Below are 26,686 nucleotides of genomic sequence, written 5' to 3' on the forward strand. Positions count from 1 at the left end.
TTTATAGTGTTCATTTTTTTACTACAATCTAATGTAAGACTTTTTTTTATGTTTATTACAATAGTCAACATTTATATATAGTGTAGTACAAAAATATTCACAACACAATGCACAATTACACAGTCATATATCATCAAAACATGATTGATTGATCGTAGGTTGCTTAATGTAAAATATTTCATGCATAATCAGGACGATCATCATAACATAATATAGCAATTAAACTTTCAGTGTCTTCTTGTTGACCATTTGATATTGTACATTAGTGACATGTAGGTCATTTACATGCCCAGAATAATTGATGTTATGTTATTATCCATTTGCATGCCATTTAATACTGTATCTGCAAATATCACTATAAATATCCTCCTCTGTAAAATAACTTTTAGAACTTTATTTGTTTAACAAATACCATCTGAAAAATGTCTCTACGTAACAATCTGCTTATTATCTTGAAATTAGACAGAAATTCAATTATATGACTAACGTTTTACATCAAAGGGCAGTAATTCATATGTATCTTAAAAATTTCATTAATGAAATATATTTGTTTTACTAGCTTTGATGTCCTATATTGACAACCAGACAGATATTTAATGTGTTAGCTCACAAGGTTGCAGACTGAAGGTATAATGTCATCCATTTACACATATTATTCTATTACTCTAAGCCAAACCCGTCTTTGCTTTTAATCTTAATTCCCCTCACTTATAAATGCAGCAGAATATACAAATTTTATAATCTTTGGTTTGAGAGACTACATAATTAGATGCAAACAATTTACATAATATTCATAATTTACTTCAGTTTTATTCAAACTTCAAGGATGAAAAAACATTATAATATAAATAAAATAGATAGGTTTTTTTACTGCATTTTCATGCTGATTTACATCTTAAAAAACAAATAATTTTCTTTTTCACATTATCAAAAACAGAAGAATGAATTATTATTGTATTCTTAAATTTTGTCATAAATTTCTGAATGATTTAAAGTTTGATACAAACAAGATAATGTCATGATTATGTTAAACAATTCAATATCTGACTAAATTAACATTCATCAAGTCATCCAAAAATGCTGATTCAATAAGCCCTCTGGTGGTCGTATGTTTCCGTTTTTTCTAAGACTATTCTGCAAAAAGTCTTCTAACCTTGAAATTGGGCCACCTCCACTTGGAGAAGCCATTCTTTTTAACTTTGGGAAAAATTCCTTTGCTAAAACATGTAATAACTTTACAAACTGTTTTCTATAATCTCTGTATAAAGCATGTCCTGTGACCTCTAACAGGTCAAATGTCATAGTTGCTGTGATATCAGGAAGAGGCTCAATGTTCATCACCATTGACAACCATTCCCAGGCATGCTCAGTGCCATAGGGATTAGGACCTCTTGGAGGATGAGCTACCATGACTGAAGCATAAAGTCTCATTAATCCTGACATTCTTTTGAGAAACTGATCTTGTTTTTCTGCATTTCCTTCAGAATCATACTTATATCCTAAAGACCTGAAACATGAAGTATAATGAAAATTACAGATATCCAGTTATTATACATGCATATTAGTGTTGCACTTTACATGTCGTCTGTATTTTTTGTGTTATTGTTTTGCTTTTTCATTAAAGTATATTTTACACATGAATTTTCATTCATACATTTTCCTATAATGTTCTATAGTTTTACAGATGCACCTTTACACAATAATTACACACAAGAGATATTTTCATGTCTGCTTTGATTGCCTTGCATGTATATCATATTTATTCTATGTCTGTATGTGTATGTATATCTGTTTTATGTTTTATGTTATGTGTTTTTGATTTATATATTCGGTAAATAGTCATACCTGCCAACTGTCACTATTTGCAGGGGATTTCCCCCATTAAAGCTCCAAAATGGAAATTTTAAAAGAACAATTGTGTCCACAATTATAACAAAACAGTTAATCTTACAACGGCTTTAGGCTTTTAAAAATATGAATTAAGAAGCCAAAATTCAACATTAAAATACATTTGAAGGTCCCCATGAAGGTTTTTCAGGACAATGAAAGCCATCTTACACGTAAATCCCCATGGTCATTTTGAAAAGTTGGCAGGTATGAATAGTTTATATTCATTCTATGTCTACATGTGTATGTATATCTGTTTAATGTTATGTGTTTTTGTTTTATATATTCGGTAAAAAGTTCATATTTATTCTATGTCTATATGTGTATGTATATCTGTTTTATGTTATGTGTTTTTGTTTTATATATTCGGTAAAAAGTTCATATTCATTCTATGTCTATATGTGTATGTATATCTGTTTTATGTTATGTGTTTTTGTTTTATATATTCGGTACAAAGCTCTAAAGAGATAATGTTTGTGTTTTAATCATACTGAATCAAAATATAGTTTTCTTATCTTATTTGTTTCTAGTCTATCATGACTACAGAGCTCTGGGAAATAAATGGGGTTAAAAAACTATGCAGTAAGGGCTTTGCTCATTGTTGAAGGCCGTATGGTGACCTATAGGTGTTAATTTCTGTGTCATTTTGGTCTCTTGTGGAGAGTTGTCTCATTGGCAATCATACCATGATACCACAGCTTTTTTTTTATAATTGAAGCACTTTATATGTCTTAAAACGACTAATATGTTTTTTATGTGTGCAATACATGTACTTTATTAGTTTTTATCTCAAATCATTCTGTTTTTTTTAACTGTGTTTACAGTAAGAATACTTGAATAAAACAAAAGAGCTTGCTTCATCAGAAAGATAGAATTATTTCAATTTTATATTTGTATCTTACTTATAAAAATCCTCCCTAGATTGTCCATCAGTTTTACTGATATGGTACGGTACTGTATAAGGACACAGCTGGTGAAAATGTCCCAGTAGCATGGGGAGAATGTCAGGATGTTCAGCTAACAACCCAACAGTAACGGCTGCTATAGCAAAAGCTGAACTGTGCAAAGCAGATACCTGCTCTTCTCCTTTTTTCTGTAAGAGAACATAATAAATAAAATTATAAAATGTAATATAATAAGATTAAACAGCCATGTGTCATACTGGTGATTTTGTCCTGGTCATATAAATCATGTGATCTATATTGATTTTTGGCCCGGTCCAATATTATCAATACAGACTTGAAATGAATCCTAAATTACATGTAAACATATATTGTGCATGTAATTCAGGATTCATTACCAGTCCGTTTTGGAAATATTGCCCTATATTCACATCATTGCCAGTCCGTATTGGAAATATTGGCCCAATATTCACCTTTGATGTATGTAATACAGCATTCAGAACAAGTCTGTATTGAAAAAGTTGGAATATTTAATAAAATAAAATTATAAAATGTAATATAAAGAAACAACATAAATTAAAGAAACAACCTATCATATGATACACAGTGAATCCTTCAGATAGAAATAAATATGTATAAATTGATTCTTTTCTTAATGAAAAACAGTTTTAGGAATTAAACATCACTAAAATAAATATTTTATTTCATAGGATTCTTGCTATGTTTACATAAAGGTAATACTCTTTTGTTTAATGTAATATGTTCACATAGTCATCAAAGTATGAGGGGCATAAAGGGGGGTGTATCTGCACAGAAGAATGCGAAATAAAATTGCCAATGAACGATAAAAGAACAATTAAAAATTGATTGCACGTTGATCTTTTTACCAATTTCAAGACAAAGAGTGAATAACGAGCCCTTTTCACGTCTGCAGTGTTTTCCATTTGGCATTTAAGCCGGGTGTGCCGACCACCTTCTTTTGAAAGCCGACCACCTTTCAATTTTAGGAGGTGGTCGCCTTTTTTTTCAAATTCCGGATTTTTTCGGTTCCGTACCGTTAAAATTTGAATACTAATCGCGCCTCGCTGATTTGTTTGCATTGACAATGATAGCGTCCAATCGTCAAATTTCAATGTTTTCATTTATCAATCGAGGAAAAAGAAAGGCAGATGACGATGATGATAAAAAAAATATCAGACCAAATAAGTTACGGTAAATAAAATTGATAGTAATGTTCAAGTTGTGGAAATTGAAAAAAAATCAACCAAACAACGGAAAAGACATGAGAGTGAAGACAAATATGAGCAAGACTTTAAATGGTTTATAGTCACAGAGGAAGGATACTACTGTTCGGTGTGCCACAAATATGTCACAAAAGCAAGAAACAGGACAGAAACCTGGATCGAAAGGACTTGCATTTGCAGGAGGAGGGAGTCCTGCAAGAGCCATCTGTTATCAATCAAAGAATATTTGACAATTAATATGACTACTTCTATTTATGTTTGTTCAACTCCATTAAATGTGAATATTATACTAATCTTTAATTTGTGACCCCCACGTGCACCCACAGTAAATAAAAAAAAACGGTTGGATATTTAAAAAAAACCCACCCGGTTGCAAGTGATTTTATTTCAACACCCACCTTACCTTAGTGAAAAAAGGAAAACACTGCTTTCTTGTCCATGGAATATTTGCATTTTAAATGTTCAAAAGATCATTATATACTTTTTAAGAAGCCATAAGTCATTTATTTCAGAAATGTGTATCCTAATAAGAAATATCAAGTAAAACAGAGAGTTAATATATATACAGGAAGACTGTGAATCAGTCACAAAAAGTTTATATCAAGGTCTTTTTTTCGTGCAAAGTTCATGACAGTTATTATTTCATGTTTTAAGTGAAATTATGTCATATTTCATGTTTTTTTCAGTGCAAGAAAAACAACCCTCTCCATTAGACCATAACATTAACGAATATACCATTTTTCTTTATTTTAGCACAATGACTATACTTACCACAACCATTTTGGCGATCAAGTATTTACAGAATGGTGATGCCTGAGGACAGGCAGACAAGGAGAATCGTCTTCCTGACAAATCTACTGTCCGTCCAGCTAGCAAGGTCAATAGTCTGGTCAGTTGGTCATTCAGATGGTCACCACTCACTGGTGATATGTTGTTGATAGGAGTGTTAATGGATTTCTGGATGTCGAATTTCATCTTCTTCATCTGAAATAGAAAGTGTTTACAAGAGGTATGTCTCACAAGTTGGACAACAGAATCAAAATATACTAATTTGATTAAGAAATTTTTGTGTGCATTTATTACTGCAATTTTTCAAGAATGGACAAAAGGAAAAATTCATGCTTTCATTGCTTTTCTCCCTCTCATCTCAAAGTCAGACTTAGGCAGTCAACATGGAATTCAATCTCTCACCCCAGTGCAATTTCAAGATGGCCTAGTCATAAATAAAGTGGCAACAATCACAATATCCAAATTCAATAATTCATATCTATTGTTGAAGACTTTATGTTGACCTTCATATGCCTTTCAATTAGTGTTGTTGGCTTGGTGTCTCATTGACATGTACACTACATCACATTTTATTCATAATCTTTGCATTAAAATATGTTGCTGTTGTACATCTAGTAAAGTTCATTTTATGTCAGTTTTTGCACTTTAATCATAGAGTTTGTATGCAATGCCTTTTTTCTGAAGTGAAATGTACACATTCTTAAAAAATATATGTGTATTTGGAATTCTCTAGATTCTTAATTATTTCATTTGAAGGATAAAAGTTGAGTTTTATAAAAGTAATTTCTGTACAAGTTGTCACAGTCTTGTATATAAGGCTCCCATTTCATTTAACGACATCTTATTCAGACTTAAAAACCATTTTATGTCAAAAATCAATGTTTTCACCACAGTTGAATCAAATGATCAGTGGCATATCAGGAACTTTTACTAAAGGAGGGGGGGGAGGGGGGTGTCTCGAGTCCTGCTTCAGTGATTCCCTATATAATCAACCAATTTTTTCCCACAAAAGGGGAGCCTGGCCCCCCATGGCCACCCCTGGATTCGCCTATGATGATAAAAGTAAGACGAACTGCTAAAATATAGAAAAGTAGGAAAACTAAGGGTAAAAGGTATTGCTGGTTTATAGGTATTAAAATAAAACATCAAAAAACTTAACAGATGTCAGATAAAGTTGAGATTGGAACAGGCATACCTGTCAACTGACCCGTATTCTGCGGGTGTGACCCGAGATTTTCACAATTCTGAGGGATCACCTGGAACACCCGACGGGTCATTGAAATAACCCGGGAATTCCGAAAATGACCCGATTTCACCCGTATTTCTTAGCCTTGAGATTGATTTCATAAGTAATATTCCTTTGAAATACTGGCAAATTCGTAATTCTTCCATGAACAGGAAGTTCATCTAGCTATGTAAACTGTCAAATTAAGTGACCCATTAAGTGCATGGCTTCACTTGACAGCTTTGGTGTCAAACACACTGTTAATTAACACCAATTTTCTTAGCTTTAGGTCGTAAAGGTTTACAAACTGATTCACCATTCAAAATTATTCCTTATATTTACGTTTTATGGGTGAAAAAGATTAAATCATAAAAATATAAAATTCATATACATATTGAAAAATAATTTTTCATTATTTTTATACCTTTATACAATTTTTTTTAAAAAGTTGAAAATTATTTTTTACATTTATACTTCCTTTAACTGTATTACTGTATTTTATTATAGTCTAATTTCCTTGTTAAAGGTAAAATATTATGGTTAAAGGCTACATAGTCATTAGTCTCAAACATTTAAGAATTACATTAAATTCTAGTGTTTGATGATTGTAGTATTTTTACTCATAAAGTAAAGCACATAAGACTGAGTTACACAAATTTATAAAAATCTTTTAAAAGTGCAATGGAATAATATTCAATAAGATTTAAAATGACTTAACAAAGTGAACATGCATTGATGTTTCGGTATCTTTGATATACATTACAAGAAAATGTACCATAAATACTGAAATTCAGCTCGAAAAAGTTCGTACGCGTTATGACCTGAGATTTGATTCTTCAATGCAGGTCATGACCTGCATTTTCATCGTCACAGGTTGACAGGTATGAACAGGATATTTGTCAAAGAGACAGCAATCTGACATTGGTTGATAACATAACTGATAAGTACCTGTGGATTATTGAACAATGTTTTAGATTCTTCTTCAGCTTTCTTTATCAGCACCTGGAGGTTGGTATACTGTGTGAAAGCATTCTGATCTACACATCTTAACACAGCCTCTGTAAAATCACAAACATATGGACTTGTTAGATACTATGATGACATAATACTATACCTTAATCAACTAAATATCCTGTAAAACATCACTTTATATTTAAAGTTGCCTTATTTTATTAGTAACGATTAGACTGAAGTAATAAATTGTACTTTCAAGGATTTGAACAATAATCAAGGACTTCTGGGAAAGTTGGATATGATTTGATAGCTACACTAGATTTTCACTGAACCCATCAATAAATGATTAATTCAATAACTTAACCAATACAATATTTAAAAAAATTCCAATGATTGCAAAATTTTGAATAAATTATATGAATATGTTTTGTAGTAGTAAATGTAGGTAGAATGTCTAAATATATGACTTATTGATATTTTATATTTTGATCCTTTCACAAAGTCGTAGATACAAACCTGTAGCAGGTCTTGATGCTGATGATGGTGCTGGTGTGGAGGTGGCAAGAGGAGTGGATGGTACTCCTGGTGTTGGAGGGACCTACAAAATATGAATAAAAGGTTTACCACAATCATATAGAATAATAAAAATCACAAAATCTGAAAAAGGTTTAAAACTAAGTAATGATTCAATCTTATAAGGGACGACATAAAAAAATCAATGAAGGTTAAAAAACTTAATTCAAATAGTTTGGGGTGGGGTGTCAAATTGCTGCAAGTTTTGTATAAATTGACATCAATTTTACATATATCCTTATTGGTCAATCAATTTTTCCCAAATTAAGTTAAGACAGGGGTAGGGAGGTCTGTGAAAAAACTATATGAATTAAGTTTTTTATCCTTCATTGAACTTTTGATGTCGTCCCTAAGTGTATACCAGTTTTCACTAAATTTAATTTTTCATATAACTTTTCATTGGATACCTAGGCCTTATGCTGTGAAAAAGTGCTCTAATTCAGTAAATATTGTATATTTTGGATGGTTAAGAGTCTTTATTTATTAGGGCATGCTATTTGTTCCATACAAATTGATTAAATGTTATAAATGTTTCCAAAAATACAATGAGGCTACTTATTTTGCAATTTGTATTGTACTAAACATGATCAAATCATAGCTTAAATATTGTTCATATTGCCCCTCAATACTTGAATAAAATACTATATCATGTCCATAGAGTATTTCATGGGAGACAAGACAAAATAAGAGACCTGCTTTAAGGTGGTACCTAACACTACAGGGAGATAACTCTGTAAAATCAGCTAAACGTTTTGATTACGTTGTGTTGTTAAGGGAATATCAAGCTTCTCAATGATCAAAATAAGTGTTCATCAAACTGCTATATAACTAGTGTAATTTTTCTGATAAAGCGGTTGGTTCAAACTTTTTGAAATTTCTATATTTTTTTCAAAGGGTCAAAGTAAATACTTTGTCAAAATTTAAAGAAAATTAAACGAGCCAAATCAATTTTAGTCAAAGTGTTGGGTACCACCTTAAGTTAATTATTATAAGACTTACAACTGTAACTTTAGCAGCAGCAGCGGCAGCTTCAGCCCTGGCCTTGGCCTCTAGTTCTGCTCTGGCTTTCTTTTCAGCTTCCTCTTTAGATTGTTCTTCTTTTATTTTCTTTGTTAACTCATCTACAAAAAAATCATCATTATAAACATGATAAATGTATGTTTGATTCATAAACCATTAGATTCACAATACCAGTGGCCATTCTTCATTTATATTACATACCTACTCAAATCACTTTGTTATAATTACATATAGTGAAGAAACATTACAATTGAACAATAAAAAACATGCAATTTGACATTTTATTGCAATTTCCAACATTTTGCTTTGATCTTTTTATTCCCCATTTATGGGCATTATGTTTTCTGGTCTGTGGGTCCATCTGTTCGTCTTTTTGTCTGTCTGTTCATTCGTCCGTCCCTCTGTCCCATTTTAGGTTAAAGTTTTTGGTTGAGGTAGTTTTTGATGAGGTTGAAGTCCAATCAACTTGAAACTTAGTACACATGTTCCTTATGATATAATCTTTCAAATTTAAATGCCTAATTAGAGATTTTACCCAATTTTCATGGTCCACTGAACATAGAAATTGATAATGCGGATGGGGCATCCATGTACTTAAGACACATTCTTGTTAGTAATAATTTCTCATATTAAACTAATGGAGTGATATCAGTTTTTATAGGTAGAGTAGAAAGATAATATCACCCTTTGATTTGATTGTAGCTATTCTCCCTATTTACCAGAAACAATCTTATGGTTAAGAAACAGCAATGGTTAGAAAATAAGGAGTCAATCAACAGACAAGGGACAGTCTAACACCATCAGAAATACAATAATTAATCTGGGTGGTGTTCAATATTGTAGCACTACCTAGACTTTGGCTATTGAACATATTGCTAGTCTAGCTGCTAAATAGATGTAGATTGTGACAAATATTCTTGCTGTCTAGAAAATCAAAAATGGTGTCGGAAAGGTTCTTACTAACGACTTCATTTTGATAGGCTAGTTTAATATATAGCATATCGTTCAACTAAGATATAGCGGCTATACTAGCTGCTACGATATTGAACTCAACCCTGTACTGTTAGTAAGTCATAGCATGAAGCACATCAAGCTGTAGCCAATCAGAGTATATTGTTGTTAATGACAGTCATTTCTAACAAGAGTGAACACGCTGAAATGTCTTACCTTTTTTACTAATCATTGATATAATGTTGATAGTCCTAATATAAAGCTTTACTAGAACACACCTGTGAAATCACAGGCATTTAGTCAGTGATGAAGTATATAAATTGTTGAAGAATGAATTTTCCAAAAAAGATTTTATGAATGGAGAATTTAGGGAACTGAGGTATCAACAGTCTAAGCCTGTTGGTACCGTAGTGACAGGAAAAAAAGCCCTCTGTTTTTTTGCCCTCTGTTTTTTTTCCCCAAAGTCCATTATTTTTTGTTTTCTGTTTTTCTATATACTATGAACATACATATACTAAAAATTAAGTGTATTTGCTATTTAAATTACTACTAATTCCAAGTTTACTAACTATCCACAACAGTCACTGATATATTATAAAGATAAACTCTATATAATATATCAGTATCCCCTGTGGATAAACTTAGAATTGATAGTAAATAGCAAATACACTTTGTTTAAGTATAAGTATGAATTATTCAAGGTATGCAAAAAAATGTTAAAATAGTTGTCGGCAGGCCTGTCCCTAAGTAAAAATGCTGTGTATAGTAAAACAGCCCTAAACGGAAGTCTACGACTTATAAGTTTTCGTCGGATGACAGAAACAATATCTGGACGTCATTATTTTTGTTTTTCTCCCAAAACAGCTCAAACTTCATAATCATTATAAAGGATGACAATTGTGAATATGCATGATACCTATAGGACACAGAGTCATAATGATCAATTTATTGTGGAATGAAGAGAAGCGTCACACAAAATGAGGTCTTCTTGTTTAAGAGTATAGATTACAACTGTCACATAAACTTAACATTAACCAAGAAAACTACACATTGACCAATGAACCATGAAAATGAGGTCAAGGTCAGATGAACCATGAAATTGAGGTCAAGGCCAGATGAACCATGCCAGGCAATTCTTACGTACAACAAATAAAGATGACCTATTACTTATAGTTTAAGTAATACAGATCAAAACACAAAATCTTAACACTGAGCAATGAACCATGAAAATGAGGTCAAGGTCTATTAAACCTGCACGACTGACATATAGATCATAAAATATTTCCATACACTAAATATAGTTGACCTATTGCATATAGTATTATAAAACAAAAATGTGTCCACAGTACACGGATGCCCCACTCGCACTATCCTTTTCCATGTTTCATGGACCATGAAATTGGGTAATAATCTAATTTGAAATTAAAATTAGAAAGATTATACTATAGGAGCATATGTACTAAGTTTCAAGTTGATTGGACTTCAATTTCATCAAAAACTACCTTGACCAAAACTTTAACCTGAAACTCCCACTTTCATTTCTATGTTTAGTGGACTGTAAAATTGGGGTCAAAAGTCTAATTTGGCTTTAAAATTAGAAAGATCATATCAAAAGCAACAAGTGTACTGAGTTTCAAGTTGATTGGACTTCAGCTTCATCAAAAACTACCTCGACCAAAAACTTTAACCTGAACGGACGCACAGACGAACGAACGAACGGACGAAGGGAGCCACAGACCAGAAAACATAATGCCACTCTACTATCGTAGGTGGGGCATAAAAAGACAAAACTCAAAAACTTAACTTTAACCACTGAACCATGAAAATGAGGTCAAGGTCAGATGACACCTGCCAGTTGGACATGTACACCTTACAGTCCTGCCATACACCGAATATACTAGACCTATGCTTATAATATCTGAGATATGGACTTGACCACCAAAACTTAACCTTAGTCACTGATCCATGAAATGAGGTCGAGGTCAAGTGAAAACTGTCTAACAGGCATAGGGATCTTGCAAGGTATGCACATACCAAATATAGTTATCATATTACTTATAATAAAAGCGAATTTGACATTACAAAAAATCTTAACTTTTTTTTCAAGGAGTCACTGAACCATGAAAATGAGGTCAAGGACATTGAACTTGTGACTGACGAAAACTTTGTAACACTATATACAAAGTATGAAGCATCGAGGTCTTCCACCTTCTAAAACATAAAGCTTTTAAGAACTTAGCTAACACCGGATCACTATACCTATGTTGAGCTTTCTGCGACAAAGGTCGCAGGCTTGAAAAAAACCTACCATATTCTTTTCTCATATATTCATATGCATTTAGGCAAAGCTTGAGAATTTCTGTCATCTTAACAACTTCATTTGTATCAACATCTCTTGAAGCCATCTGTGAGACTTCAGCCAGTTTATTGTTGACTAAATTAAGTGCTTTTTTCAGAGATTCAGGTAGCCTGTCTTTGGGTGTAAACTGTTCATACATAGTTTTCAGTCTCTCCAGTAAAGTAGCTATATCATTTCTTATAGTCTGGGCTATCTGGATCCTTTCCTGTCTTTCTTTTTCTCTACAATGAAAACATACTTATTCATATTGCAAAAATTCTGCTCAAACTAGTGGCAGGGCGGTCTTAAGTATGTGGTGGGGTTCGTGTTGATTAGTCTTTAGTTTTCAATGTTGTGTCTTGTGAACTATTATTTGTCTGTCTTTTTCTTTTTTAGCCATGGCGTTATCAGTCAATATTTGATCTATGAGTTTGAATGTCCCTCTCGTATCTTTCACCCGTCTTTTAAACTTGCAGTAAGGTGAGAATTTGTTTTGCTCAGTGTTGAAGGCCTCACTGTGACTTTGAGATAGAATAACAATAAAAGTATTGTTCTTTTGTTTTTTCTGGTGTTTTTTATTGTGCAAGTTCTGATTTTATTGTCATGGATGGATACCTCATATTTTCCCCCCTGTTAGCTATAAAATTAAATAAAATTTCAAGTTTTCATAATTCAAAAACTTATTTGGAATTTTGAATCTTGTTCATTTCTTAACAGTATGGCCTAAATTTCAGAATGATATCTAAAAATGAGGCATCTGTCTTATAATCTCTTGCATGTAAGACATATAGATAATAAGTTTATGGCCAATTGCATTGAGTGTGTAGACAAAGGTAATATTGTTGGTTAGCTTGCTTGCTAGCTGAACCGTGAAGGCATTATTAAGTTAGGTAAACTACCCTCCTTTAAGAGTATAGACAAGTCCTACAGATAACCAATCTATCTGTCTATAGGATTAGACTACTTCCAAAAGAGGGTAGAATACCTTATCTTATAATGACTTCAGGGTTCAGCTAGCAAGCAAGTTAACCAAAGATATTACCTTTGCTTACACACTCAATGCATTCAGCTGTAATGGTGCTATAACAAAAGTCATTAGAGGTACCAGAGTCACTCCTCCAGCATGACAATAGGTTGTTTTAATGATCACTAAACAGATCTCTAAACATGTCAAGCAACTGAGTTTAAACAAGCATTTAACATGTTTAACTGAAATTAAAATATTTAAATACATGAACTATCATATGTATACTAACTTTCTCTTTATTTCTTCTTTTAATTTCTCATGTTTCTTCTGTAACATCTATAATCATAAGTTATAGATACATGTAGTATAATAATAAACATATATTTCCTTAATTAACTGCAAATAAAAAAAAATTAAAGGTTTTTAGAAAATATTTAATCGAACATACAAACTCAATAAAAATTGGCATAGAGATATGTCTACCCTGCTTTGCAATAGAAATAACAGTAGTTGGATATACTTTGATGTTAGTGCAACTAAATGGAAATGTCTATTCTTTTTTCAGTATATTTTTAAAAGTAGTGAAAAACTCTGACTAGACACATAAAACTAAAGACATTAGAATATATGTATTTTATATTTAATATTATCAGTTTCCAAACATCAATGGTCTATTGTCAGTAACTAGGGCACATGTCTAAAAATGTATACAATTGAACAATAAAAAAATCCAAACTCATACCTAAAACTAACAGAAATCATAAAAGAATTAGTTGAATCAGACAACAAAAGTGTGAAGTGATCTTTTTCAAGCCACTCATATAAATCATCATACCTGAGCATGCTCTCGATGATCTTCTTTTAATTTTCTCTGTTTTTCCTGTAGTTCAATTGTTCTGAAACAAAATGTAAAATTTACAACTGTACATAAACCCGATGAAATTGTTAAGTGCTTCTGAATTTGATTTTTTTACTTTTCTTTTTTCCTGAATTTGAATTTTAAATATACTCCTTTATTTGACATCCAGGATAAAAATATGTGTGTTTTAATTCTCATCTGTAAACAAAAGTCTGTTGATCAGGATTCTTTTTATCTAGTTTTCAGACAGAGTACAAAGTCTTGTGATAGATCTAATGCATTTATATGTATTCTATAGATATGTCATATTAAGTGTGCAGCTTTTAACATTATTTCCTATAAACTTCTTCTCAAACATGTCAAAGCACATAAAATAAATCATACATTTTGGCATGTTTAGGTCCCTTTTTTCAATTTTGTACCAAAATATTGCAATCTTTATACTAAGATATGACAAATTTTCAACTGAAGAAAAAAATGCAAAAAAGTAGATTTTTTGTTTTTTTTTTTGTTTTTGGGACACTTGTTTTTTTCTGCTTTCAAATAGGCCGCTACTGATTATAACAGCAAAATTTTATTTTACACTTACATATTGGTCCTGCTTCTAGAGCATAACAAAAATTAAAATATTTTAAATTCAGAAATGTCTGTGTGCATTGGTGAACAATGGACAGTGATACTAGATTATTTATTTATTTTACAAAATGCTGCTTCAAAACTATATAATTGAACTTTAAAATGCTTAAATTAATAGGACAATATTCATATACAGAATATGTAATAGCTTCTATTCCTAACTTAAAGATACATGTATTATTAGCATACTGTTGCATGAATTGTAATTCTGTTTCCTGTTGTTGTTCTTCAGCTTTGTTCTGTTGGTTTCTCTGTAATACTGACAACTTATTCTCAGCCTCATTCTGAAGTTTCTTGGTATGTTCTGTAAACCTTTGCTGTTTGTTGTATACCTTAATCTAATGAAATAAAGTTATGTTCATGATGTTTGAAAAGTTCAAATTAAAAAATAAAGATGAATGCTAGCTGGTTACTAATGTAGTTAGACATAAAAGCCATCTTGACTCATTCCATTCATTGTTTAAACATTTAACTCACGAGGAACTGTCAAGATGAATTACAACAACACAAGTACACTCCGTTTATAAATAAACTAAAATATTGCACTTTTTCCATTCATCTCATAACTTTTATTTTTATTTCACCTGTGACTGCAGCAATTTCTCATACAATATTGTAATTTGTAGCTCATTATATGGTATTGGTTTTGCTCTTTGTTGAAGGCCCCAACCTAATGTTGCTTACATCCTTGTCATTTGGTCACTGGGGGAAAGTTTGTCAAATTACCAGTCATTGGCCAACATACCACATCTTCTTATGTTTGACACTTTTTTTTGGCAATTACTAATTTAGATATAGTCCTAGACTGAGAATATATTTTTTTTACACATCAGTTACTTTGTCAAACAGAACCTGGATAGAGGTCTTTTTATAGTAGCTGAAGTAAAATTTGGAAATTTTTCAATGAAGATATTGAAATGAATTTTGTTGACTAATTGAAATCATGGTTTTCATTACCCATTAAACATACCCAAGTAAATACCAATACTGACCTTGATCTCCTTGTCAAGAGAGTTTTCATACTCCTTAACTGCTAGTATACTCTTTGTGTACTCTGGTGAAACTGGAATTATGTTCTTTTTATGTGTAGGGGAGACAATCTCAATTGGTGATGTAGGGGAGATAATCTCCACTATCCTTGGTGATGAAGAGTCTGTTCTGATGGTTGATTGGACAACATTGTCATATGATGATTCACTGGCACTACTAAACAATTATTACATATTAATAATGAGAATATCCAATTTCATAACAGAAGTTGAGAACAAATTTACAAGCATAATTTGTATATTTTATAGTCAATAATGCTTTGAAAACTTCAAAACGTTATAGATTAAATACAAAATTATCAAAAATCCACAGAAAATCTTTTTTTGATGAGTCCTTTTTAGACAAAATTCTTGTCTGGTGTAAATATAAATTTCAATCCTGGTATCAATGATGAGTTTATTTCTCAATCCATAAATTGTGTTTCTAAGTGTATTCACTATTACATACATTAAAATTCATGACATTAGGTATTGTGTATATTATATACTAACACACTTTATAACTGCAGTAAAATTGTAACACATATTTACCTGTCTGGAATGCTACCTTTACGATGTTTGTGCAAGACATGGTCTGTAAGTCTGTTATTGGGTGAGTTATCAAACCTCTTGGAAATACTTGGAGGAGGAGAACAATGCTCAAAGAACTCCTGAAATATAACAACAAAATCAATACACTAAATATACATTTGAATATGACAAACTGACTGTTACTGACATTTATTTTCTATTTGAGTGTTCATTTATATAAAACAAATCAAAACAGATTTTGAAAAAGGGGGAGGGCTTGGAAAAGGTCCTGCCCCCCTCCCCTTACCTGTTTACTCACAAAAATGAACAAAAAGACAGAATATATTATTGTTATTTGCTTAAATTGGGACATAGACATACTTTCATAGCTTTTGTGCAGGTAATTATTGTTCTGCGTTTACTTTTCTACATTGGCTAGAGGTATAGGGGGAGGGTTGAGATCTCATAAACATGTTTAAACCCGCCGCATTTTTGTCCCAAGTCAGGAGCCACAGGCCTTTATTAGTCTTGTAATATTTTAATTTAAGTTTCTTGTGTACTTAAAAATATTTTGGTTTGCCCAAACTCTACCCAAAGGTTGAGACAGTGGGTAGGTAGGTAGACATTTTCTTTTTTTTTTTCAAAAAAAGAAATTGAAGTATCAGATGTTATTAGTCTTCATGCCTATTTGATTAAAAAACAACTACATTAAAATTCATGACATTAGGTATTGTGTATATTATATACTAACACTTTATATCTGCAGTGAAATTTTAACACAAAGAAATTGAAGTATCAGATGTTATTAATCTTCATGCCTATTTGATTAAAAAAAAACTTCTTCAAATCAGGACAATAAAAGAATTTGACTAGGCAGTTTTTTTCTGGGTAGGTAGCGTTTGGGCAAACAAACCTATTATTTATTATGGCCGTTTGGAGTTTAGTATGACGTTCATTATCACTGAGCTAGTATATATTTCTTTAGGGGCCAGCTGAAGGATGCCTCCGGGTGCGGGAATTTCTCGCTACATAGAAGACCTGTTGGTGACCTTCTGCTGTTGTTTTTTCTATGGTCAGGTTGTTGTCTCTTTGACACATTCCCTATTTCCATTCTCAATTTTAATTAATTGTTATAATTACTAAAAATCACAAAAGTTCCTTCCGAATTTTTTCATCAAACATGTCAAAATTTAACAAATCAGATGTTGTACATGTTGTAATTAAACAGTTATTGTTGTTTCACACCAGGTTATTTGAAGCATACATGGTATGTGGAACAAGTAGTTCCTTGGGGAATAACAATTAAAATATCAATAGACCTAGTAAATCTTAATTAAAACACATAGACACATTGACACATTTAGGCATCAACACATAGACACTTAAAAGGGGGTCTCATTGGGGGGGGGGTTCTGATCCCAGATCCTGCTTACTGTTTTGTCAGATTCCCGTATTTCTCTTACACTATGTACGTAAGCAATACTCATTTTTTTGTAATTTCCCATGTCCTGATAGATTTCATATCCGGTTTTCATGGCATAATAATTTTGACTTACACGCCTCACGCTTACAAAAAAATCGGCAATCACGCATCACGCGAATCCAGGTCTATTCACGCCCATTCACGTTCGCACCCACTCATGTTCGCCCCCTTTCACACCCTACATATTCGCACCCAAAGTCCATTCGCACCCTACATGTACATGTTTGCGCCCAATATTTAATTGGTTTTGTGTTTAATAACTATCGCTTTGTAATCAAGTTTTGGCAAGTGTATTCTTATATTTGTTGTCATTGTCTCAAAATAAAGTGAGACAGCATTTTTTTTTGTGTTGTTAAAAAAAATTAAAATAATCCTTTCTAAATAAAGTGGGATTCTGTCAACGTTTTATTTTGTGTTGAATAACTCTTAATCATGTTTTGGTTAGTGTATTGCTATAACTTTGTTTCATTGACTTGTTTCAAAATAAAGTGAGATTCTGACTACATTTTTTTTTGTGTGTTGAATAAACTTTATCATGTTTTGGTTATACATTGTACATGTTATAATAGTGTATTGCTATATTTTATTGTTTCAGATCAAAGGGACCAAGCCGTTAAAAACAATTATCTTTAGTGTTTTTCATTTAAAATCTTGAATGTTTTACTTACATTAAATTAAAGCAATTTATAACAACAATCATGATTTTCCAATTATTCAACTGGAATTTGAATTAAAATTGGGCGCAAACGTGTAGAGTGCGAATGGACCTTGGGTGCGAACGTGCGAGGTGCGAACGTTTAGGGTGCGAAAGTGTATTGGGCACTAACGAACTTGATACCGCATCACGCTTAGACCGCCATGCACCTTATCGCTAATCCCAGGTGACCCGGTCGCTTTAAACGCATACAACAATCACTTTTCCATTGTGGAGTCAGATATTATGTTTTGTGACGTCAAAAATTTATGGGAACCTGTGTGATATCTAGTAATGGCGGACAAATAGCGATAAGGTGTATGAGACCCACTTAAAACACACAGACACACGCAAATGTAGACACATTGAAACATATATCTGTATCTGTATGTATACGTTGAAGACACCAATTCTGGCTTTTACTCAACGGGAAAGAGAGACACCTATTGGCGGTGTTGGAGAGCAGCCTTGAAGCTCTCAACTGTATCTGCAAATACAATACGGTCTTCCAGTTGGTTCCAGTGTAGAATACTCTTGACGAAGAAAGAGTTCTTATATGGATCGGTGTTGCTAGGAATAGTTTCTAGTGCCTTAGAATTGTTCTTCACTGAATTTGTCACTATATTGGCACTTACAAAATTGTCAAATGTTTTGGGTTTGATTTTTCTCTTAGGTTTACTTTTAACAAGAAAATCGTCAGGATTAATAGCTGGGACCAACCCCTCAACCACTTTGTACAGAAATACCAGCCGTTGACTTGTTCTTCTCGTTTGTAGATTGTCTAGTTCTAACTTGGCTAGCATTTTGGTGACTGACCCCTCTTCTCTAGACCTATAGTCGCCTGTAATGAATCTAGCTGCTCTGCGTTGTATTCTTTCTAATAGATTTATATCATGTTGTGTATATGGGTCCCATATTATGGCACCATATTCCATAGTTGATCGTATTAATGATATAAATGCGGTCTTTTTGCAATCTTTTGGGCAGAAGTGTAGATTTCTCCTCAGAAAGCCGAGTGTCGAAATGGCTTTCTTGGCTACATTTGAGATGTGCGTGGTCCATTTTAGGTCTTCTGATATTTGTAAGCCTAGATATGGGTTGTGTTGGACTTGTTGTAGTACATGTCCGTCTAGGCTGTACATCTTCTGGCTTTTGTTCTTGATGCTAAGTATATAGCACTTCTTTGCATTGAAGCGCATGCCCCAGTTTTTGGCCCATACTTCTAGGAGGGAGGGCAAGGGGGGTCCCAATAACAGCATAACAGCAAATTGATTTGGCTTATAACAGATAACAAGGAATTAAAATGGACAAAAACAGATAACAGTAAATGAAATATTAAAATAAGTCAGGTCCTGGACTGATTGAAAGATTATGTCTCCATCATATGAAAATCAAGCACAATCCCTTCCGTTGCTGAATTTTTTCATTAATTGTAACTCATAACAAAACGGAAACAGGTGAGCAATAAGTGGTGCACAGTTATTTCCCATTGGAATTCTGATAGCTTGACAATATACGTAAACTCCATAGCAGACAAAAACAAGAGGCTGTCACAACGACAGCAAACCGGATTTATTAACATTTATTTGTTTCCTGGCAATATCACAAGAACCATTATACGTATACTGATGAATGGTGAAAGTGAAAATCGTCAATATCAAATTTGACCTCCATCTTGTCATCATCAGTATCAACATATTAAAATTTGAAAAGCTTAGATTGAATGGTCCATGAGTAAATGCAACAACGTGAATGGAAACGCCATTTTACGATCTTTCAAGAACCATAACTCCTGAATGGTAAAAGTCAAAATCGTCATTATTGAACTTGACCTCTATTTTGTCATCAGTAACAACATATTAAAATTTCAAAAGCTTTGGTTGAATGGTTCATGAGAAAATGCACGGACACGACGGGAAACACCATTTTTCAATCTTTCAAGAACCATAACTCCTGAACGGTAAAAGTCAAAATCGTCATTATTGAACTTGACCTCCATTCTGTCATTAGTAACAACATATTAAAATTTGAATATAACCTGAAAGAGTTTGAATATATATATTTGTATTCTGAATTTTTTTTAAATGCACGTTCAATGCTTGAGGTGTGGGATTTTTTTTTTCTTAATAAGAATACGAGGCACAGTGGTACATGTATATAGGGTAGAAAAATCAATAGCACAAATTATAAACATGCAATTTATCAAGTACTTCAAAATAATTTTGACATTTCAATTATTCCACTATTTTCAAATGCCTCATTTGAACATCTTAATATCCGGTTTTTGAGTGTACCAAGTGTACTAGTAAGTAGAATACATAGTTTAGTAGTGGAACAATGGCTTAAAGACGAAATATATCTTTGTTTGTAATGAGTTATGTGCAGCTTCGGAACCCAGTACATGGTTTGAAATTTCATTGTACAATGTATCTGGTTCTGCTTTGAAAAGAATCACAGATCTGAGTATGTGTACTTCATTATATAAAATGTTAACTAGTAGTAAAGACCTCCATGTAGTTCTTAATTGAGATCCTCATCAGATATCCCTGGCCATATACTTTCCTTTTTGTTATATTAAGAAATGCTCGAATTTAATATGTACGTACGGGAAACAAGGAACATTATCCCCATACAAAAAAAAATTCTAAATACATAGATAAAGCAAGATGTGGTATGAGTGGCAATGAGACAAATCTCCATCTAAGTAACAATTTATAAAAGTAAACCATTGTAGGTAAAAAAAAAAAAACAGCCTTCAACGTTCAACATGGAGCCTTGGCTCACACCGAACAGCAAGCTACATGTTCATAAAAAATGGGATTTTATTACAAAGGATAATCATAAGATATACTGTAATTGTCCTGGATTTCACTGATATTAATATGTTTATGTGTTGATCTGTGATGGGTATATATTAATGAAATCCTTCGCCGAAAATACGGGACCACCATATTACTAGTGGTACATTTTTTTCTAGATCCCAATGTCCAATAATCTTCAATTTCTACCGAATATGGGCTGTCAAAAAAATTTCTAACATTCCAATTTTCAATAACAGTTAACAGCAAATATATTATCACAATAACAGATAACAAAAAACCTAATAGTCCAATAACAGCTAACAATGAATTAGACAATAACATCTAACAGCAAATACATTTTCAGAATAACAGATAACAAAGAATTAAATTGCCCCATAACAGCATAACAGTTAAACCCCTTGCCCCCCCCCCCTTTCTAGGTTTTGGAGGTCTTATACATTGCCCTGAAGACAAATCGACATGCAGGAATAAAAGAAATAAACAAGAAGAGGAAAACGAAATTGTTAATAATTTGTGAAAGTTGTCTTATTGTTTTGGAAAAATAATGATGATGAACCTTTGAAGGAGGTCTTCTGTCATATGTTAAGCTTCCTTTAGGTGTGTTCTTCAGCGCCTTTGAAATATCCATGTTGTGGGGAGGGTCTAAAACGCGGAAGTGGAAAACGCGGAAGTGAAAAATGGGTGTATTATAACTTATATCTCTGGAACCGCTTTAGCTAAATCGATAAATAAAACTGATTCTGAAAGCTATCATAATAGGCTATAAGATAAAATTTAAAAAATATTTATTTAAATAAGCTTTTTTACCGAAAAGTTGACCGGAAGTCTTTCTTAGTGTGACTCTGGCAACACATTTTTGAACATTAAAACTTAAATTGACGAAAAAGCATATAACCCGGTCAAAGTCTGTAAATTGATTCTTAAAGATATTTAAATGACAAATAATATGATATAAACAAAAAAACAAAACTATTACTATAAAAGGGCAAAAAATTGACCGGAAGTCACCCTTGTACATAAATATAGAAAAGAAATTTTCAACTTTGAATTAAAATTCACAATAATATAAAAAGCCCGGTCAAATTCTGTAAATTGATTCATGAAGACATTTAAATGACAAATAATATGATATAAAGACAAAAATAAATATATTACTATAAAAGGGCAAAAAGTTGACCGGAAGTCACCCTTGTATATAAATGATGAAGTCAAATTTTCAACTTTGAACTTAAATTCACAAAAAAATAAAAATCCCGGTCAAAATCGAAAACATGATTCTTAAAGACAATTCAATATCAATTAATATGATATAAAGAAAAATATATTTACATTACTATAAATGGTAAAAATGTTGACCGGAAGTCACCCTTGTATACAAATGATGAAGTGAAATTTTCACTTTGATACTAAAATTCACAAAAATATAAAAAGCCCGGTCAAAATCCTGAAAATGATTTAGAAAGAAAATTCATTGACAAATGGTATGATATAGAAATATATAAATACATATCTCAAAATAGAAAAAAAATGTTGCCCGGAACCCTATCTTGTGTGTAAAAGAATAAGTAAAAAATTCAACTTCAAACTAACATTTACGTACAAAATACTTAAATGGAACTGAACTAATGCTAAAATTTATATAAAAAAAAGGAGATATCAAATACCTAAATAATATGTAATAAAATTAATGAGCAAAACATTAAAATAAAATAGCAAAGCCTAGACCGACAGTCTCTTTAATGCTTTTGAATCTATTCCTAAATATTAAATTTTATAAAGATTTTTAAATCAACCTTATACACTATATCATATAAGGTAATGATTATTAATTATTCTATTTTATTTATGTTTGATTGCATTATTAAAGTATGAATTATATTAATTGATTAATAATTAGGTTTTTTTGCTCACATCATAGTATTTAAGGAATGTCAGCGTGTGGACTAATTATGTTGTCACAATTGAGCACGTGTCACATAAAATGGACTCCCGTAGTTTTAGAACATTTCAATAAACATATATCTCCGGCAATTCAAAATCACTTTGGTAAACGGTTAATTGAAAAATATCCCGGCATGTTTGATCCTTATTCTGGAATAACAAACAATCTTTCCGAAAGTATGAATACCGTTTTAAAAAGAGAAAATGTTTGGAAAGAGCTACACTGGCTTTGGGTTTTTATTACATACAAAATTTTGAGAATTATGAAATTTTACGTGGACGTTCTGGTTTAGGAAATTATAATTTGAAAAAAAGAGTTTAGTAGAGCATTTATTTCACCATCAGATGCTATATTTCCAAAAAGAATTGTAAGTCCTGATGAAGTAAATTGAATATTTAAAAAACGACAGTCTAATTCTTTCCAATCTGACACTGATCCTTTAGGCAATTTAAATTCACAGGAAATCATAAAACAAACAAACTCTGGTGAGAACACTAGTACTAATCAGGTCAAATTAGAAAATAATGAGGTAATAGTTAATCAACAACCTGTCATAGAATACCCGACTGATAGCAGTCAACAAAGTTTGGCACGGTTTATTGTTGATAATCATTTAATTACTTTGGTTCCACAACAAGGTGCGTTTATTGTAAATGGCAGGAAAGGAAAACACTGTGTAACTCTTTTTCCAAAACGAATGGTAGCATAAAACCTAATAAAACGCCTAAAATATCAACAGAATTTTCAACTCCTAAATCTAAAAAAAACTTGAACTAAGTGTAATCGAAGAAGATGCGGGGGAAACACATATTATAGATGAGAAAAAAAAATTTGGGGGTTTGGGGGTAATGGCATGGTAAAGTCATACAGAGTACTTGTCACAGTTTTTTCTTTTTCTGCAGTCAATCTGGACTTGTCACTGTCTTTCATAAGTTTATGAAAAAGACGATCTTTTTGATCAGCTGATTTTGTAAGCCAGCATTGATACAATAATTGGTGGCGCTTATAGTATCCAAACAGCAGGTAATTGCCTTGGCTGTACAGTGCTCGTCTTAAGTCGGCAAATTCCAGCTTGACTAGTTCGTGGAGAATTTTCACAAGTTCTGGTATGCTTTTTGGTTTCCAGTTTATCGCCGTTTTGAACACATGATTTATTGATTCACAATTGTTATTTGTCCATAAATGATTTTTTTTTTCAATTCAATCGTTATTCGTACTATTACGTATATGATGTATATAGCAGTAATAGACAGTGGAAAAATAAAAATCATGATTTATAGTTTATTGGAATTTACTCAAGTTTTAGTGAAGCCATTTGTATATACACGCATCTTTGACGGAATTAAAATAAAAACAAAAAAGTTATAAATATATTTATTCATTTTGTCTTCATGTCTCTCACATAAACATTTTACCAAGCTGACCACACTCTTACTTATTAGTTGGCGCACATCAAAGATAAAACCTATGGCAAATACAACACAAAAATGTAACTTTGTCGGGAAATAAATAAAACAAAAGCAAAATTATTTGTCCTTTTAATCATTTTAAACAAGAACAACACATTTTATAATGATAATCAAGTATTAATCTTTTCGATACAATTGTTAATTACTTAAATTAAAGAATATGATTGTTTGATCAGTTGTTATATTATTTGGCACGTGTCAATCGGTTCATTGATTTTCGGTATATCAAAGAAAAATGGGCACGTGTCTAGAAAATGTTGAATATCTTTTTTATATATGATTATTTTTCTATAAAATTTGAAATTTAGTCATTAAATATCAATCTCTAACATAACATCTAAATATAACACGTATAACAGTAGTCCTTCTAGTCCTTAGTGGCATTGTATAGTCCTTAGTGCACTAAGGAGTCCTTAGCAGTGTTTAGACGTACCGGGTTTTCAATCACAAGAGTCACCAAGTGTACAAATACACCATAATGGTAATGCTCATTGGGTTTTGTCTCTTCAAACTAGAGATGGAAACATATATCTTCTAGACAGCTTATCATTAAATTTAACAACTTCATTAGAATATCAGTTAACGCAAATCTACGGTAAAGACAAGAAAAAATTAATAATAAGAATACCAAAAACAACAAAACAGCATAGATTGTGGACTTTTTGCAATTGCAAATGCTCTTGAATTTTGTCAAACTGGGTTTAAAGGAGGTACTCATATCACATACGAGCAAAAATATATGAGAGAACATTTAATTCATGGTCTTGAAAATGGTAAATTCACACATTTTCCAAAAAAATATTTCGGTAAAACTCCTAAAAATTTAAAAACTAAAACCCACATTATCTCAACAAACTGTCACTGTGGAAAACCTGATACAATAGAGGATATGGTAGGTTGTGAAGGAAAAACAGGGCGTAAAATGTGTGATGTCTGGACACATCGGTCTTGTGCTTAAAAAATATGAAAGGAAACAGCTGGTTCTGCGAAGTACATATAGATAGTTTAACTTAAATTATATAGCAATTTACAGTTTTGATAAATTTTAAATAAATTTTAAAAATGTTAACAATACCTATTCTTGAAATTAATTTGAACATTATTTTTCCTACATAAAAGAGATAATAAATAGATAAATTAAAGCCACTGAGTGTAGTGCATCAATAAATAATAAAGCAAAATAAGAAAGAAAAAAAAACAATAACTCCGCCAACGCCGGTCCCAAACCCGGGTGAAAAAGGAGGAGGGTTGTTAATGTCTAAATGGAACACATGAAATATCAGAAATTATATACTATTGAAATGTGATTAAATGAAATAAAAATAGCAAGTATTTTATATCTAGTTTTAGTCATTATTTTTTTTCCATAAAAGGGGGGTCAAGATTAAAACACAAGCTAGGCAACAGGTCAAGTTTTTGCAATTTTAGTTTGATATATTTTTATTGTTATTTATATCAAATCATTTGTTATTAAATTGTCTTTTCGAATCTTGTTCTCGATTTTGACCGGGCTTTTTATATTTTTGGGAATTTTAATTCAAAGTTGAAAATTTCACTTCAATATTTGTATACAAGGGTGACTTCCGGTCAACTTTTTGCCCTTTTATAGTAATATATTTATTTTTTTCTTTATATCATATTATTTGTCATTTAAATGTCTTTAAGAATCAATTGACAGAATTTGACCGGGCTTTTCATATTTTTGTGAATTTTAATTCAAAGTTGAAAATTTTACTTCAACATTTGTGTACAAGGGTGACTTCCGGTCAACTTTTTGCCCTTTTATAGTAATATATTTATTTTTTTCTTTATATCATATTATTTGTCATTTAAATATCTTTAAGAATCAATTGACAGAATTTGACCGGGCTTTTTATATTTTTGTGAATTTTAATTCAAAGTTGAAAATTTTACTTCAACATTTGTGTACAAGGGTGACTTCCGGTCAACTTTTTGCCCTTTTATAGTAATATATTTATTTTTTTCTTTATATCATATTATTTGTCATTTAAATGTCTACAAGAATCAATTTACAGACTTTGACCGGGTTATATGCTTTTTCGTCAATTTAAGTTTTAATGTACAAAAATGTGTTGCCAGAGTCACACTAAGAAAGACTTCCGGTCAACTTTTCGGTAACAAAGCATATTTAAATAAATATGTTTTTAATTTTATCTTATAGCCTATTATAATAGCTTTCAGAATCAGTTTTATTTGTCGATTTAGCTAAAGCGGTTCCAGAGATATTAGTTATAATACACCTATTTTTCACTTCCGCGTTTTCCACTTCCGCGTTTTAGACCTTCCCCATCTGATCGAATATTTAAATTTGAATTAAATTTGCTAGTAATCAAACATCATGATGAGTATTT

General features: G+C 31.7%; 1 protein-coding gene across 4 annotated transcripts; it reads right to left on the reverse strand.

Annotated features, from left to right (window-relative positions):
• Positions 1-26,686, reverse strand: LOC139528649 (mRNA export factor GLE1-like). Of its 4 annotated transcripts, none has more exons than XM_071324741.1 (14): positions 26,626-26,686; positions 21,460-21,531; positions 15,926-16,044; positions 15,338-15,548; positions 14,535-14,683; positions 13,686-13,746; positions 13,140-13,186; positions 11,854-12,125; positions 8,574-8,695; positions 7,518-7,599; positions 6,996-7,105; positions 4,805-5,017; positions 2,790-2,980; positions 1-1,507 (listed from the first exon to the last, which is right to left on the reverse strand). In XM_071324741.1, exons 2-14 carry the CDS (start codon positions 21,529-21,531, stop codon positions 1,063-1,065), a joined length of 2,094 nt encoding a protein of 697 aa, XP_071180842.1. In that variant the 5' UTR covers positions 26,626-26,686; the 3' UTR covers positions 1-1,062. The 4 variants fall into 4 exon arrangements, with proteins under 4 accessions (XP_071180842.1, XP_071180840.1, XP_071180841.1 ...); XM_071324739.1 differs by having other exon boundaries at positions 15,338-15,551; XM_071324740.1 differs by having other exon boundaries at positions 21,460-21,527; positions 26,622-26,686.

Source organism: Mytilus edulis, chromosome 6 (genome assembly GCF_963676685.1).
Source record: "Mytilus edulis chromosome 6, xbMytEdul2.2, whole genome shotgun sequence".
NCBI lineage: Eukaryota > Metazoa > Mollusca > Bivalvia > Mytilida > Mytilidae > Mytilus > Mytilus edulis.